The sequence below is a fragment of the Geospiza fortis genome, unplaced genomic scaffold (assembly GCF_000277835.1).
Source record: "Geospiza fortis unplaced genomic scaffold, GeoFor_1.0 scaffold383, whole genome shotgun sequence".
NCBI classification, from domain to species: Eukaryota; Metazoa; Chordata; class Aves; order Passeriformes; family Thraupidae; genus Geospiza; species Geospiza fortis.
In genome coordinates, this window is record NW_005054484.1 from 474,236 (window position 1) to 492,538 (window position 18,303).

The 18,303-nt window shown below is 49.8% G+C and overlaps 1 protein-coding gene across 2 annotated transcripts in view; it reads right to left on the minus strand.

Annotated features, from left to right (window-relative positions):
• KCTD15 (potassium channel tetramerization domain containing 15) overlaps positions 1–18,303 on the minus strand; it is a 51,977-nt gene that overhangs the window by 15,700 nt on the left and 17,974 nt on the right. For both annotated transcript variants that reach the window (XM_031063183.1, XM_031063182.1), the window contains one exon: positions 2,681–2,825. In XM_031063183.1, the coding sequence (XP_030919043.1) occupies positions 2,681–2,825 (145 nt within the window). The remainder of the gene's footprint in view (positions 1–2,680; positions 2,826–18,303) is intronic.

Consider the following 18,303-nt stretch of genomic DNA (forward strand, 5'->3'; position numbering starts at 1 on the left):
ACCTGGGAGACAATTTCAAGTTCTGTCTTAGTAGTAGCTGCAAGTGTAATTAATATTCACTGTAAACACACCATCAGACTTGATAATAAAGAATCACTAGCCTTGGAACACACACCCCACTTTCTCTGCATTTCAGTGTTAACTTTGTCTGAAAACAACACTGAAACAGCAAACACAATAATGCTGGTGCGGTACTAACATTCCAAACTTTCCAAAATAACCATCTGAGCAGCAATTCAAGTTGAAAAGCAACTTGGCTAAACCTTGAGGCTAATAAACTGCTTGATTAAATTAAGGGGTAAAAACTAATAAATATTCAAAACACTTGATAGTGCTTTGTTTGACATAAAGAACATTTAATGCAAGTCTCACTGGAAAAGCTGTCAGGTTTTATACCTTAAATAGAGTTTTGCATTTAGAAACACCAAGTGATTCCATTTGCTGCCTTTGATTATTGTCTTCTGTCACTTTAATCATGCTGGCAAAATTACACAATTTCTGTGAAGTTAAATCCGTTTACAGTGCAGTTTTAATACAGCTTTACAGAGCATTCTTCTATGCATTTTGATTTAGTTACTCCCCACCTAGCAATGCTTTGCTTTGTTCCTGAGCCCTCATTAGCCTGGGGTTTGCTCTGAGCTCTCCCAGGGAGGAGCTGAGCGAGGTGCAGCTCCCCTGTGCCCAGGGCTGGGGGAGCAGGGGCTGAGCAGGCACAGCCCCCCAGCCCTGCACACACAAACCCTGGGCACCCTCTGCCCTCCAGGCTCCAGCCAAATCCTGCTGCTTCTGGGCCTGGGCCCCTCTGAAATCTGAGTGCTGGTGGAGGCCATGATCAGCTCAAACCACCTCTCTCTTCTCTCCTACCCTCTGTTCACAGAATTCACAGAATCACTGGGCTGGAAGAGACCTTCAAGATCATTGAGTCCAACCCAGCCCCAACACCTCAGCTGAACCCTGGCACCCAGTGCCACATCCAGGCTTTGTTAAACACACCCAGGGATGGGGACTCCACCACCTCCCCGGGCAGCGAACTTTATCACTCTTTCCATGAAAAACTTTTTCCTGATATCCAACCTGTATTTCCCTTGGTGCAGCTGGAGGCTGTGTGCTCTGGTTCTGTCAGTGCTGCTGGAGAAAGAGCCCAGCCCCAGCTGGGCACAGGCACCTTTCATGAGCTGTGCAGAGTGATGAGGGCACCCCTGAGTCTCCTTTCCTCCAGGCTGAGCACCCCCAGCTCCCTCAGTGGTTCCTCACAGGGTTTGTGTTCCCAGCCCCTCTCCAGCCCCATTGCTTCCTCTGAAGGTGTTCAAACATCTCAGCATCCTTCCCAACCTGAGGGGCCAGACTGGACACAGCACTCAGGTGTGGCCTCTTCTCACACTGTCCCACTGGACTGTCCAAATCACAGCTGCTCTCCTGTGCCTCTCCCACCTCTCCATCCACCCTTCCCTCCATCCATCCTACAGCCCCAGGACTGCTCTGGTCTGTAGCTCCACCACTACACACAGGTTTGAGGCTTTCCCTCATTTCTCTGCAGAGTTTTCTCGCCCCCAGCCCATCCAGGAACACCTCAGGGCTCAGGGCAGCCACTCTGGGCTGGAGCTCCAACCAGGACTGCCAGAGGCTGCCCCTGCAGGTTGTGATGTGCTGCAGATGTGAGCTGCAGACCCTCCCTCGGTGGGTCAGGCATGATTGTCCTCCTGCCTCAGGTGAGAATGGCTGAGCTGGCAGCACCAGGACCAGCTCTGCCCCAAAGCAAGAGCCACCACTTTGGACTCACTCAGTCACAGCTGACCAAGGGATCCTGTGCCCAGCCAGTACAACAAAGTGAAATGGCATTTCAGAGAAAGCAGGGGTTTTCCTTCCCAGCAATGCTCTGCGTCCCCTAACTGAGCAGATCCCCATCTGCCATCCCAATTTATTCATCATTTCATCCTGGAATAAGTTGTTGAATCTTGTCATCTACAGTTTGGACACTTTTGTCTTCTAATTTTCATACGTCAGGGTGGCAATGTTGGAAGTTTCCTAAGTGCAAAGCCAAACAAACCAGGCCAAAAGGAGAGCCCTTAAACAATCAGGGCCTGCAGAGAAACACAGCACCATGGCTTCACACAAAATATGTCCTGCTCCTTAAAAAGCCCCCAGTCAATTCCAGCTCCCAAGAATATTTTGACATTAACTGTGAGCTGATTACTTCCTGAAATCAAACCATCTGCAGTGGTTATGTCAAACACAAATCCTCATGGGCTTGTTTAATGGTTTCTTTTTTATACCAACAAGAAAAACATTTACACAGTTCAAGTCCTCTACGTATCATATTTGAAACATTTCTTTCAGATCCTGAGCATTAAACCCTGCTAAGTGCAAGTTGCTGATGTTGCTTCTTAATTGTTGTTATACCCTGATAAATAAGCTAAAAATGTGAGAAAATACAATTAGTTTAGAAAAACTGATTTAGCTATAAGCTCCATCGTTTAACTTTTCTCGGTATCCATGACAACCACTGGTCCATTTATTAAATAATAGCATCCCTGGTGTAATACACAAGTACTAAAAATCCTAACAAATAAACAGCAACATTTAGTTAAGTGTGTTTAGGTCAAGCATACAAACCAACCTGCCCCAAAACAAATGACAGAACGGGAGGAAAAAACAGATTGTAGACTCTAGCTTTCCTTACCTTAAAGTCATCTGGGAGCAGTAGCTTAGATGTCCTTAGGAAGCTTAATATATATCTGAAAATCTCCCCATCTCGATCAATGAAATAATGCTGCTTTAAACTGTCCAAGACAATAGGCTCTGTGCCATTAAACAGACGACTTATTCTGGAAAAAAGAGAAGAGAAAAAGAAATGGGCAAAAGAGACAAAATCTCATCACACCCTTGGGGCTTGAGAACAACCAATTTAGGTGCATCAATTCAAGGTGCATAAGGTAATGCAGGGTGTTCATTTGGTGACAAACTCGTGCAGGAGGGCAGGAGCCCTGGCTGGGGGCACTGAGAGCCCCACGGCTGCCCTGGCACCAGCCAGGCTCTGCTGCCCAGCCAGGCAGGGCCAGGGCCCCACCAGGAATGCACCTGGAATGCTCATCTCAGAGGGATCCTGGGAGGATCACCCCACAGCTGGAATGCTCACCCCAGGGATCCTGGGAGGATCACCCCACAGCTGGAATGCTCACCCCAGGGATTCTGGAATGCTCACCCCACAGCTGGAATGCTCACCCCAGGGATCCTGGGAGGATCACCCCACAGCTGGAATGGTCACCCCACAGCTGGAATGCTCACCCCACAGCTGGAATGGTCACCCCACAGCTGGAATGGTCACCCCAGGGATCCTGGGAGAATCACCCACAGCTGGAATGCTCACCCCACAGCTGGAATGCTCACCCCACAGCTGGAATGGTCACCCCACAGCTGGAATGCTCACCCCACACAGGCACAGGGCTCCTGGGGAGAACACGAGTCCCTGGCTGTGACCCATCCCTGTGCTCCATGTCCTGCTACCAAGTGGCTGCTCCAGGGATGGGTTCCTGGCCATGAGCTCGGCGGGCATCTGATCAAACACCCTCCAAGCCTTTCTTCTCCAACCTCCAGGCTGCCCAGGCCCTGAGATGGGCTGTATGGAGCTGTCAGTGTCCATCCAATGCACAAAACCAGAAACCAATGGCCTGCGCAGCCCCACAGTGTCACCACCAGCAGTCCTGGGGGTGAGCCTGGCAGGGGGAGAGCACCATGGCAAATGTTTTGTGAGGGAAAAAATGGGAGCAAGACCTGTGGGACCAGGGAATCAGCTGATTATGGGACCAAAGGACCACATCAGCCACACCACTCCAGGTTTTTCCAGAGCTTGCTCCACGGACAGCAAACCAGGCATCTGCCTGGCTGCTGCTCCTCCAGCCTCTCCCCTCCAATGCCTGCCTCCTCTCACAAGGCTTTGTCTTCCCATGAGAAATAACCCAGCTGAATATATGTTCTTGAAAGGGAAAACGCAGGAGACAGACAGCAACGACCTATTAAGTAATTGAGTCCATCTCTCTGACAGTGCAGCATTGTTCCCCACTGCACAGTGGCTCATCTTTCAAAGTCCAGTCTTAAATAATCCTGCCACGAGGACTCCTCCATTTCCCAGAGAGACCATCCCACAGCTGGCTGCATTTCACTATCAGCCTGCCCTCCCAATCGCCCAGGAAATCCCCTGGGAGCTGAGACCAGGGCAGGGCTCTGCCCTTCCCTGCAAAACAAGCCCATCAAACCCTGCTGCAGCCCAGCCTGGCTGCCTCCCTGCTCCCAGCCCCAGCCCAGCTCAGGAGTGACCCCAGTGCCCCGCCAAGGGCTGGGAAGGGGCAGGTTTGCTGCTCCTGCTGTGCCCTGGGCCCTGGCCCACAGCTGCACCTTGCTCTGGTCTTCTAACTTGCTAATAAGGCTGTAAATTTATTAATGCACCATTTGTATCTAAATAAAATGTGGAAATAATAAATAAAGCTGGACTTGGTAAGTCTCCACTGAATTTTGCTAAAAAACCTTTCTGCTCTCTTAATTGAGGAAGCTCCAGGTTGTGCTCCCTGCTCTCATGCCCATGCCAGCATACAGCCAGCCTGAATTACTTGTGAGAATAACCAAGAGCTCTCCTAAACTCTAATTATAACATTTTCTCCAACCTCCAGCGTTTCTACAGTACCAGAGAATACAATCCAGTTCACCTGGCAACATTTCATTCATATAATCACAAGGTTCAGTAAGACTCCTGTAATTCACTGTGCTCTTTTTTGCTGTTATTTTAGGGCCATTTGCCCGAGACAGTTAAACATGCTGCTTTGTACAGCCTTACACTTTATTCCAGGAACCAGACAGTTAATTTATTTCCTTTGGCAATGTGCTGTGCTGGGATACACTGAAAGCAGAGGAAGCACTGATAGCTTAAGGTTCAGTACATACATTTACTGAGTAAATTTGCATGGCTATTGGAAGTTTTGAGATCTCACATGAGAACAAGCTGAGCTGTGGCTGAAGCCTCCTCCCCTCTGCTGCCCTTTCTCTGGAGTCTGCAGAGGCAAAGCTGCTCTGCACAGGCACAGGGCAGGGCTTGCCAACAACTACAGGGTGCACAGAAAACAGGGTACAACATTTTAATGGGCCACTCTTTAATGTAGTAAAGCATTTTTTTGGTAATGAAAACAAAACATGAATTTTGAGGCTCCATTTTATGGAGTGCCCTGAGCTGTATTTCTTCACCAGCAAAATTACTGCTGGGGAAAGAAGCTCACAGAGTGTTGAAAGACTTAACTGCCACCCCAAAAACAGAGTGATGAATAGTTTAAGGATTTATTTGACATTTTAGGGGGCTGCTATGTTCCAAGAACCAACTTCAGTGCAGCATGTTGTAATGCTGCATGTGGAAAGGGCTCCCTCTCCTCCCATTCCACCAGCTCAAACCCTACCTGGAAAAGTCCTCTGGAAAATGCAATGCTGGGAGAGCACAAAATGAACTCAAATGGACAGTTCCTGACAGGACTGCTGTCCATGTGTGAAGCTGGGGGAAGGAGCACAGTGACCAGGAGCAGCTCCGTGCTCTGCACAGGGACACAGAGCTCTCTGTGGATGGGTCAGTGGTGGCCAGAACAAAATGCCTCACCCAGGAGCAAAATGCACTCAGGCTGTCAGAGCTGGCAGGTCAGCAAGACCAGGGGGACAGGAAGGCTTTGCACTGTATGGATGTGCTGATGATCAATCAGAAATAAGGCCCCAGCCTGGCTGGCGGCCCCAGGAAGCTGCTCCCCCCAGGGACCCACTGTGTGCTGCGAGTTTAAACCCATGGGGAGCTGCTGCAGCTCAGACTGGTGAGCAGTCACCCTGAAGATGTTGTTTTTATGGGTGGTCATGGCAACCAGCACTGCACTGGTGGACAAGGAGGCACTTTGAGGAGGCCCCTGCCTATGGCACACAGGAATGGTCCTGGCAGTGCTGCCCGTGAGGAGGCACAGGGAGAGGAGACAAGGCCAAAGGGCTGCACGGGGATCTGCAGCAAGGGCCAGTCTGAGCAATGAACACTCCTTCAGCACCCCCACCTTCAGCAAGAGATGCTTCACTTTCTAATTTAGAAGCACTTGTATCATCTGTGTCCAACATGAAATTTCCAAACAGGGAGCAGACTGAGGCAGGCCCAGCTCCAGCAGCTGCCAGCCTAAGGATGCCAAGTGTGTCCCTCCGCTGTCCTGGCCATGCTCACACCCTCTGCCCAGAGCTCAGACCCTCCCAGTCCCCTCTTCCTCCTCCTGGCTCGCTCCTGCCCTTCCAGCAAGGTGCTTTTCCCAGCTCCTGCTCCGCAGTGCTGCCCACCCAGCCCTCCGCTGCTGCCCCAGAGCCACACGGGCTGCTGTCCAGCCTGGCACCTCCAGCCCTGGCTGGCTGCACTTCCCTGCCTCTGCCAAGAGCGAGGACAGATCCTGTTGCTCCCATGCCTGCTGTTTCTTTGTGCTTTTGTTGTTTCTGCTAAAGGCTTTCACATTTGCAGTAATGTTTCGCCAAAACGCCGAGGGGCGAGTTTCTAGCTTTGCACCAATTTTACCATGATATTAAGATCTTCTTTTATTAGATTAAAAACAAACAACAAAGACAGCCAACCCACAAGGACAAGAGTGCCAGTACATTCTTTTCTGTAGTTTCTTGGGCAAGGAAAGAAGCCCTGTGCTGCCTGCAAGTAGCTACAGAAAGCTGCTGCCCCCCTTAATCCTGGGGACTCATTTTCCAGCCCGTGCAGGCAGGAGCACAGAGGGGGCTGCAGGGCACTGAGTCCAGCCCCAGAACACAGCTCAGGACACATCACCTCTTTCAGCAACTCCCCCAGCTCCCTTTCAGAAGCAGACAGAGCTTTTGGCACCCCCAGCTCCCTCCAGAGCACCTCTGGTCATCCCAAAGGCCAACACTGAGCACACCTGTGGCATCACTGAGCACACCTGTGGTTCTGCACATCACACACAGCTTCTGGGGAGTTTCATGGCACTTTGGGACAGAAAAGTTTTTGGGGTGGGGCAGTTTGCTCTCTGGTTTGGGCCAGTTCAGCCGTTTTCTTGATGGCTTTATTTTGAACAGAAAATACAAGTTCTTTCCTAATAAATCTGGTTCCAGAGGTCTTAAGAAGAGCACCCATTATTGTGAGACAATCAGCAAGTGGGGCTGTGGCACCATGAGGCCCTAAGAACCCCAGGTACCTCTGCTGTGGGGGCCACTGTGTCCTGTGGTCCCTGTCACTGCTCTGGCCAGCACAGGGACACTGCCTAAGCAGAACTCTCTATCACAATATTGCACTAAAAGTATTAATTTAAGTAATTACATGATTAATATTTAACTGTTCAGTGATATTCTTGTCATTCATAATTCAGTTGTTTACATTTATTAAAAATTGATTTTGTAGACACTTTTTCTGCCCAATGTCAAATCGGCAGGGAACGCACATTTCAGCAAACTGTCACTAAAATGTGTCTCTTTCCTCATTCCATTGGAGGACAGGGGGAGAAGACAGAAATGCCTGTCTGTGGGTCCTGCAAACGTGGTGGGTCTGTCCTGCACACAGGGTCCTCCCTGCTGGACCTGCCCTGTGTGTGCCCTCCTGCCCCCAGGGCAAACACAGCGAGCTCTGCAGAGCTCCCTGGGCTTTATGGGGGCTCTCAGCTGTGCTTGGCTTTGGGGTTAAGAGCTGCAGGAGGAGGAGGTGGCTGTGGGAAATGCCACAGAGAGGGAGAACAGGGCTGGTTAGAGGGGGCCTGGCTGTGGGAAATGCCACAGAAGGGGAGAACAGGGCTGTTTAGAGGTGGGACACTGAGCATGACCTGAACCTGCCCTGCAGGACACAGCAGCAAAGCATCCCCGGGGCTGAGCAGAGTCCAGTCCTTGCTGCTGAGCACAAACAGTGCTGCTTATCTCTCAAATATTTGCTCAAGGTGGGTAGGATAGATACTGTTATCTGCTTGGAAGAGAAAAAAATGCCATGAATTGGAGCAGAGGTGCTTGACAGGCCTCACTCTGTGTCTGGCACTGCTGCTCACACAGCTGGGTCTCTCAGCAGCCTGCTCCCTGTCCTGTCACAAGGCACACACTGCTGGGGCAGTGTCAGCACCCAGCACATCCCTCTGGCTGTCCTGGACTGCCAGGACCCCTGCCAGGGGGCTCAGAGACCCTGGCACAGAGCCCAAGATGCCCCTGTGGTTTGATTATGACCCTTGGAGCAAGTTACCAATCTTGGATGAAGATCTGCAAGCCATGACAAATTAAGTAGAATGATAGTGAATTTACCACAAGGTGAAAAAGTATATTTTGGGGTTTTTAGAATGGGGATTCAGAGGGGCAAGATGGAGGGATCTGGGCATGTCCAGCCTTTCTCCTTCTTCTTCTTGGCCTCCTTCTGCTGTGATGTTGGCACTTACAGATTGGTTTAGAGTAGAAGCTCACTGTCTAACACAGGTGATAGGTATTGGGAAGTAATTGTAAATATTGTACATGTAGTTTTTAGTATAAAGACATAACACTGCCCTGGGGGCAGGCAGAGTGCCTGGAACTGTCCTGCTGGACGGACCTCGGCAGGGCAGGAGAAAGAATTTTATAGATAAGAAACAATAAACAACCTTGAGACCGAGAACTGAAGAGCCCTGACTGCTTCTTCGAGCACTGGGCTGGGAAAAGAGACTTTCCGACACATCTCAGGGTCACTCTGAGCAGCCAGAGGCCCGACAGGAAAGCACTGTGTGAAAGCCTCTCAAGGGCTGTGCCAGCTCTCTGCTGGCACTGCCACAGCCCAGCTGGAGCAGCCCAGGCTGGGTGGGCAGTGGGCAGTGCTGTCAGGCCTCCCCAGCAGCGCTTCTCCTGTTTCCATTATTTCCACAGAACTGTTTGGATTTGTGCACAAGTTCCCAGCAAAGCAAAGCAGAATGGGGAAAGCACTCCCAGGGAGGTGCCTTAAACCAGCCAGGCTGTCTGAAAAGCAGGCCAGGCTGGCCAGGGGAGGACAGGGATAACCCAGCAGATGGGTATCACTTGCCCTCTGGCCTGGCATGAGTTCAGAGAGGGGTGGGAGGCCCTGCCAGGACACAAGCTCCCTCACGCCCCGAGCACTGAGGAACGCGGCTGGAAGTTACATCTGCCTGCAGGAGGTCCTCTGATCTGCCTCAGTTTAAACCTTCAGCTACAATTGGTGTGCCAGTTGTGCCACACCTCCCCTCCCTGCTCCCTGCAGTGATTCTGGGCCCTTGTGCAGCTGAGGGAAGCAGCACTGAGGAGAGGCAGGGGCTGCAGCAGGGTCAGTGCCCACCCAGCCTGGCTGCCCTGTGCTGCAGGGGCCCTGGGAGGCTTCACCCTGCAGCTTCCCCTTCAATCCAGGACATCTTCACCCCTGGGACTGCTGCAGGGGCTGTGCTTGGCCTGCAGGGTGTTTTGGCTGGGGAGAATTTTAAGCATCTTTTGTTTGGACAGCGATGAGGGAAAACTGTGTGTGTGAGAGCCTGGGTGTTAAACTTTGGGTATGGACTGCTGCTCTGCAAATGTGGCATCCAGGCAGCCCCGGGGCCTGAGGGCACAGAGAGGTGCCCCAAAGGAGCTTCTGGCAGGTTCCAGAGCAGGGACCAGCTCCCAGCCCCAGGTCAGTGCAGGCACCAAGGTCCCCCCCACTCCATGGTCACCCCACCCTGACCCAGCTCCTCCTCCTCCTCCTCACCCACCCTTCAGCAAGGCAGGCCCAGTGCCAGTGCCCCACAGCTGCACTCAGCCCCACAGTGTCACTCCTGAGGACACAGCGAGCTACCACACATGTCCAAACCAAAACTGACCTGGGAGGACAACACTGGGATACCAAAACCTCCATTTTAAACAAGAGCATGAAGCAGTATGGCCCAGCCTCAGCACAAGGGGAGGGGTGCATTGGGTTGGCATGGCCCAGCTTTGGCAGCACAGGGGCTCCAGGGGTGGCTTCTCTGAGGAGCTTCCAGAAGCTTCCTCAGTGTCTGGCAGAGCCAACCCCTGGCAGCTCAAAGGCTGATGGACCTCTGGCCAATGCTGGGCCAATTAGCAATGGTGGAAACATCTCTGTGATTACAGATTGAAAAAGATTAAAAAGTTATTGCACAGCTGTAATTGTGGCCAGAGAAGAGCAGGGTGAGAACATGTGAGGGAAACAACCTGGAGACACCAGGGGCAGGGGGGAAGGAGGGACAGGAGGTGCTCCAGGGGCCAGAGCTGGGGTTCCTCTGCAGCCAGGGTGAGACCACGGGGAGACAGCTGTGCCCTGCAGCCCTGGGGATCCAGGGGGATGCAGAGATCCACCCCCAGGGAATGGGGATCCAGGGGGATGCAGAGATCCACCCACAGGGAATGGGGATCCAGGGGGATGCAGAGATTCACCCACAGGGAATGGGGATCCATGGGGGATGCAGAGATCCACCCCCAGGGAATGGGGATCCAGGGGGATGCAGAGATCCATCCCCAGCCCTGGGGAGGTGCCCACATCAGAGCAGGGCATCCCTGGCTGAGGCTGTGACCCTGTGGCAGACCCAGGGGACAGAGGGGCCCTGTTCCCAGGCTGGGGCAGCCTGTCCTTGGGCACTGCACCCCTGCACAGACAGACAGACCCATCCCAGCAGGTCTGGGAGGGCTGTGTGCCCTGGGAGGCACTCAGGCTGCAGCAGGGCACTGAGAGCTGCTGCTCCTGAGATGGAGCCAAGCTGGAGAAGTTCCTGCAGAACTCCCCTGTGGAAGGGACCCCACAGCACTGCAGAGAAGATGCTCTGGGGGAGGGACTGACCAAAAGCCCCATTCCCTGTCTCCCTGTGCCATTGGGGGAAGGGTTTATTTTACTTCTCATTATCCTGCTCTGAGTTTGTTAGAAATAAATCCAATTAATGCCTCTAATTCCAGCCTGTTTTGCCTTTGATGGTATTTCCTGAGTGATCTCTCCTGGTCTTTAACTCATGAACCTTCACTGTGTTTTCTGTGCCTGTCCAGCTGTGGAGGGGTGGGAGAGCAGCTTTGGGGGTGCCTGGAGTCCAGCCAGGGTCAGCTCACTACAAGGAGGGAACTCTCAAGGTTCGAGTTTATCCATCTCCAATTCCTGTAACCTCCTGCTCCTGCCTCCCAGTGCTGATCCTGGAATGCCACAGGAGTTTTTGAGCCATATGCTCACTTTGCCATGCTTCTGCAGGATATTACACTCATTAACCACTGAGCACCTGAAGGAACTGCAGGATCTATTGCCTACATTTAATACTTCATATTTTGCTGTTCAGGCTACGATATCTATTTTTGTTACAGATCAGAGCTAGTCTGTATAGTATCAACATGTATTTTTAAAAGTCAATAATCCATAAAGAACATTATAATCTACCATGCAGAATCATTCTTAGGAAGCTCTGGGAGGATTTTCTTTCTTCTTTCTATGCCATCACTAAAAAAGCAAAATTAGGTATAGAATGGCTTTTGTAGTTAAAACCAAGCCATGGACAATTCTGTTTTCTGTTCACTGTTACTGTCAATTAAAGTCCACTGGAGCAACAGGTAATAAAATCCACTGAAGTGGAAATTACCTATTATTTTTGAGATACCACAAAGAATTCATGGTAAAGGTAAGAGATTGCTTGCTATTTACAGCCTATCTACACATTTAAGACACTTTAGCAGATGACTTTGATATATAACTTCCTGGAAATGTGTGTGTATTCATAGTCTGATGCACTACACTTAACTTGTAGAAACAGTATCAATGACATAAATTAGCAGGTGAGACAAGGAAGTGGAAACATTATCCCAGGCAGAGAAGTTTGTGTCTTTTCCTGAATGAAAAAATTCCCTTGGTAGTCAGGAGCCACTCTGGCCCTGTATCCCTTCAGCCACATCCCAACGGGGAGGAGGAGGAGGAGCAGGAGGAGGAGGAGGAGGAAGAGGAGGAGGAGGAGGAGGAGGGCTCAGACAATCACCACGAGCAGACCAAATACAAGGGAATTGAGATTGCCATAAACTCTTCATTCTCCCCAGGTTTTCAGGGGCATTAACCCTAAGCCCTTGACCTGCTGGTGGGATCAGGCCCCCAGCATGGTCTCTCATCCCCAGTTTCCCTCCTGGCCTGTGGGTGCCCAGCAGGAGCAGAGTTCAGCTCAGCTATGAGCAATGGGGCAGGACACAGCCCTTCCTCAGGCTGATGACTCCAGCTTGCCTTATTTAAGAGTCTGTCTATTTTAGTGTGTTAACAGCCATGAAAATACTTCACTAAACGAACATTTCTAGTACATTAATTGCTGTATCACAAATCCTCTAATTTAATTTGGCGCATGCCTAAATCCACAGGTAAGGGAAGCAGATACACACACAGGACAGAGACCTTTTGCTACACACACATCAGCATCCCACCACACCTGTTTAACTCAGCAGTGATGAAAAGCATTTGCTGTGTTCAACAAGGGGAAAAACTGAACTTTCAGATACAGGAACAATTGGCATTTCTTCATTACAAGTTCCCTACCTGCCACTGACATGGCTTGTTCATCTCTGGCACCAGGGACAGGGACAAAGAGCCTCCCATGATTTATGATGCTTAAGCCTCCAATTCCCATGGTTTGTTCTGTTTGAGTTGCTCTGGAGCAGCCGTGGCCAGAGCAGGGCTCTGAGCACATCAGGTGTGAGCAGCCAGGGCAGCCCAGCCCCACAGAGGCTGCTGTGACTGCAGGACAGGCCAGCTCTGCCACCCTGCTCCCAACAAGCACCAGCTGGCTGGGGACAGTGACAGCAGCCTGCCTGACTTGCATGTTTTTAATAAAATCACCAAATAATGTGAGCCTTCGAAACACAGGATGTGTTCAGGGTAGGAGCTGAGTATTGTTCTTTCAATGAAATACTCTGAGATCCAGCAACTACACTGCAGGTAATATCCATCTACCTCTCTTTATTTTAAATTGTGGGCTTACACTTCAAACTAAAGAAGAATGCTAGCTGGATTTCTGGTGTTACTGATTTTTTCCAGTACAACATTCTGTTATATGCTATATATAGGCTATTTTTTCCCTCCTTGTGCCTTTTACTTCATTCTAATTGAACTTCTGCCTAAATAGTTGGGGAAGATTAAAAACATTAATATAAATTTATATTGTATCCTCTATTATGCCATTGCTCCTGCAGCTCTGATTTGAGGCCTGTGAGGATTCTGGGCCTCTCATGTTTTCTCAACACATAATTTACACTAAATATTGGTCAGGAAAATAAACTCAGAACAAAAATTCTTTAATTTAAACCAAAACTCAAAACTAGCATCTTAGTCTTGCAAAGGTTTTCCAAAGGTCCCAATCCTGCAAGAACCGCATTGCAGCTCAAACTCTGTGGGAGTTGCAGGCACTCAAGAAAATGAAGTTGTTAATACATGAGAAGATACAAATTTCAAATAAAACATTCCTGCCTGTACAAGTCTTTTCTTGCTATTCCTTTAACCATCCCTCTCCCCTAATCACGGAGCCCTGGTGAGGGCAGGGCTCACCAAACACCAGCTCTCTCTTGCTGCTCTCCTTTCTGTAGCTTCCAGTGGAGGATAATTCAGTATTTCACTGAGATTTTCAATCTGACTAAATCTGGACATTGCTTCCATGACCAGCAGCCCAGTAGAGCTGGGCATGCTGGGAGGCTGAGGACATGCAGACACTGGTTTTATTATAATATAAATGGGCTCAATCCTGCTTGTTATAGTCAACAGTGAAACTCCCACTGAGACTCAGTGAAGGCAGGGAAAATTTCAAACGGAGCTCATTTCCCTTTCAGGGTGTGAGTCTGGCCCTCCACATCTTTTGCATGTGTGGGTGCTGTGAAACCAGGGCATTCCAGCTGGGGAAAGAGGGATCTATTGACTCCAGGGCTTCAGAACCTTTTACAGAGCACAAATGGTGACACCCAGCACCAGCACTGCCTCTGGTACACACTGCTCACACACACAGCTGCAGTGTCCAGCCTGCTGGGGTCACAGACCTTCACTCCTGATCCCAGGCACAAAGCTGAGCAGGGTTTTCCTCTGATTATCTCCTTTATTTCCAGATTCACAGGACTCTGCATCACCTGGGCAGAGCAGGGACAGCCAGGGGTGACCCTGGTGCCCACGCTGGCCTGTGCTGCTGGGACACTCCCAGTGCTGTGAACAGGAATGATTCCAGTCTCTCTGGGCTCTGATAAATCAGCTTTCTGCTGACAAGCAGCTGCCCCTGTGCTTGGACATTTGCTTGTTCCACTAAGTTGGTGCAGCTCTCCTGCTGTTGACAATAATTTGGAAAGAACCCAGCCTGTCTGACATTCTTGCTCCATTTGCTTTTCCTGCAGCCCATCCTTGTGAGCTCCCCTGAGCTGAGGACAAAAGTGACGCTGATTTTGCCCAGTGCCAGGGTGTAAAGCTGCTGCAGTAGAGTGCTGCCCACCCCAGCCCAGCTGACAGCAGCCCCTGCTCTGGAGCAGGCACTGCAGGGCTCCCAGGCACTGCTCCTGCTTCTCTCCAGGCATGTGTGTGCTTGGGAAGTTGCATCCAGCTCCCTCTATCCATACTTTGTTATCACACTTCAAATGATGAATGAATAATGTTTATTCCAGCTTTTGATTAATCTGTAACCAATGTATTTTTCCTAGAGTCCATTTAAAGAAGCTCAAGACATCAAGAACAACTGGTTAAAAAGCTATTTTGAAGGGAAAACAATCCCCAAGGCCCATGGAGCCACACCAAGCAGGAAGATTTGTGTACGTTTTTTGCTGCTGAGCCTGAGCATTGGCAGATGAGCAGAAACAAAGAGGAATTTCCAGCAGGTTTTTCACTCCTGCAGCTGGAGAGCAGGGACAGACAGGAAGCAACACACCACCATGTCTGCTGGGAGGAGCCCACCCCACAGCCACATTCCCAAAAAAAGGAGCCCCCATCTAGGCGCTACAGGAACCCCCACCCAGGCAGGAGACAGCCATGCACCTGCTGCACAGAGGACACCTGCCCTGCAAAATTAAGCTCATCAAAAACTTTAAAATAATAAGTAAACTCTTCACTGTTGAGTTCTGATGAGCTACTGGAAGCTGAACCTGACTTTCTTATGTGACGGTGAGAGGTTCATTCTTAAATACAAATACTCTGGTCATGGGTTTGATTCTGGTTCCAGTGAAGTCAAGGCCAAACCATCCTCTGATTTAACTGGAAGCAGAAGCAGGCCCCCAATTTAACCCTCATGCCTGCAAACAGAATACAATTGGATGTGAAACAAAGGAGAAATATGTTTGAAACTGGTATTAACTCCAAGCTTTATCATCCCCCCTCCATAAGACTAAAGAGCAGTCACTGAATTTTTTCCTCATTCAGCACCAATCTTATGTATTACTGGCCAAAATCCAGCCCTCATTCCCTCCAAGACAGCCCTGGCACAAGCAGAGGACCCAGTTTCTCCACTGTCCTGTGCTGGTTCCCATGGAGCTCCCCTACCCCAATCTGCCCATGGTGGGTTTGGCAGGGGCAGAGCTCAGTCTGCATTCCCCAAATGCCAAAGCTGCAGCCCTTGGTGTGAATTGCACTGGTACAAATCCTTGGTCTAACACAGTAGGACACCAAAGAGGTTAAAGAGAGTCCCTGGTTTTCATTGTCCACTTTCTCAAGAGAGATTTGCTGCTGCCAAAGTGTCTCCAGACCTAAATGAGTTACCTGAAGCAGCAGCAGCAGCTGCTCTCCATCAGGAGGGAGCAGAGACAGGAGCCTGCCCCGTGCCCTTCCCTCAGTGCCTCATGGTGCAAAGCTCAGCTTCCACCAGAGCTCACCAGCTGATCCCTTCTGCCTCTGGCCACGAGGAATGGTGCAAAGGAAGGGGCAAAATTCCACAAGGAAGTCACTGCACAGTAACTCCCCAGCAGCCACCTGCAGGACTCGCCCAGGTTTTGCTTTATGCGACCCTCAGCAGGTAAAAAGCAGCAATTTTGGCCTTTGAACACGATTTAGCACAGCACAGGTGAGCAGCACACTCCTCTCTCTGCCTCTGCCCAGCCCTGGCACAGCTGTCCTGCCTGCATCAGGAAGGAGCACAACCAAGCACAACTGTGAAGCTCAGAGCTGTCCTGCCTGCCTGAGTTTCAAGTGAGAGCAAGTCAGGTCAAAACAAACCCCTGTAAAGTTTTTACAGATGTCATTTCATTTTTAAGCATCAAAAGAATGAAGTGCATGCTAATCAGCAGCTGAGATGAAGGACTAGGCAGTCTGGTGGACAGAGCATGGAGAAGTGAGTTTGTAACTCTGGAATTTTATTCCAGCTCTGCAGCCTCTCCCAGAAGCTGCAGAATTTAATCTGTAAATTCAGATTAGGAAAGGCACCAGGCTGGTGTAATTCTGTACCAGTGCAGTGACAGCAGCCATGAGAGTGACTGACAATGCCTGTCCCTGCCATCAGATCATGCATTCAGTGTCAGGACAGCACAAGGGAACAAGCTGAGGTACTGCCAGGCCTTGCTGTGCTCATCAATTTATTACATCTCACACAACAAGAACTTAGCAGAGTTCATGGGGTAACAGCAGCACAGGGCACAGCCTGCATCAGCTCCTGCCTGGCATCCTCCACACCAGCTTGTAACTCTGTGCTCCAGAGATCCAGCTCCCCTCTGCTCTCGCATCTGAATCTGTGTTTGCATGCCTGCATACTTCTTCTGTTTAAAAATGCACTTTGTTCTTCAGGATTTCATTAACCCCTGAATAGATTAATTTGGATTTCAGTTATACAGACACAAATTTAATGGAACTCCTTCAAAACCAGCAGAGTCACATCTTTAGGAAGGGCAGGAGGGGTTTGTGCACGCACCTGGAAGGGCAGGACACCTTGTGCTCACCTGGCTGCTGGTTTTACACCCTCAGAGCACTGTGGGCACCCAGCAGCAGCTCCTGACTGCAGTGCCCAGGTTCTGGAACTCCTCACCACACAGCACACCACCTCCAGCCCTGGTGTAACCCCACAGAGGACAAGGATTATTTTGGCCAGGTCTATCCTTAGGCTCATTTTCTAAAACAATAGAGCTTGTTTTCATTTAAGCTTATTACAGTAAAACTCTCATTGACTTCACTGGAACAGAGACCTGGCCCAACACACCAATATCCAAACCACCCCCATTTATTTTAGTGGAAGGAGGCAAGGAAGTAGAAAGGTCCAATGTATTTTTAAATCTTTAGATTTCACAAATGATCACAAGCATGTAGGTCACAATATGCACACGGAAAGACACCTACAACAACCACCAGTGGGATCATTAAAATAATTAAGTTAGGCCTAGAGACAAATTCATTTCATAACATGTTCCTTACAAAACAGATACCCCCTTGCTCCATAATCTAGAGAGTCTGTTTTATAAACTTCCTAAGTAGTTCATGAAATATCCCCCTAAGCAGACTAGGTCTGCTTGCCATTGCAGGGTCTCTATAAATCAAAAGTTTATGAATCAAAAGACAAAGAGCAGTGCTGTGTGCTCAGAAGCCAGCTGGGGAGGGGTAAAGCCTCAGCAGCTCCAGTGGTGCTGTGGTGAGCTCTGACCTGGGGACACCACTTTGCTGAACCTGCCTCTTCACACAGCTCCTCTGCCAAGGGGGAGCTGCCTGCACAGCACAACAAGCAGCAATCAATAAAGGAGATCCCCCTTTGTTTTAAGTGTAAAGATGCTGCATTTCACACACAGCACCTTTACAGTACTTCACACCACACTGTTGAGCAGGAAAGAGCCTCCACTTGCAGCAGCTAAAAGGAAGAGACAGTTACTTTCCAGTCCAGCATCCTGTGGAAATGGTCTCTCTAAATCCACTGCTGTGCTAGTGCTTTCCCTCCTACCATCCTGAAACTGACTGCTGGAAAATACTTCAATTATGCTGCTGGTACCAAAGTGCCCTGCCAGGTGAGTGGTGAGCAGAAGTAGCAACAAAGGAAATGACAAACCAAACTTGACCAACAAGAAACTGAGATAAATACAGAGTGCTAAATGAAAAGAAAAAAAAGTTGAAATTTTGGTATCCTTGTCTGCTGGCTTCTCTTTGATTTTTTAGTAAACCAGACTAGCTTTCAACCTGTTGTAAGCAGGAAGAGTGGGAATTACTGATGTGGTAAGTGTAACTCAGCTACAGCCATGTTATCATTGCAGAACTGTGAGAGTCTGTCCGAATTTTCCCTCATCTGCCTCACAATCGATCATCATTTGGGGACCACTGAGGAGAAGACTCCCCTGTTTTCTCTGTAGGAGAAAGTTACACACACCACAGGCCCAAGACCTGAGCACAGTGCTAAGCCATTGTTTTCACAGGTGTTG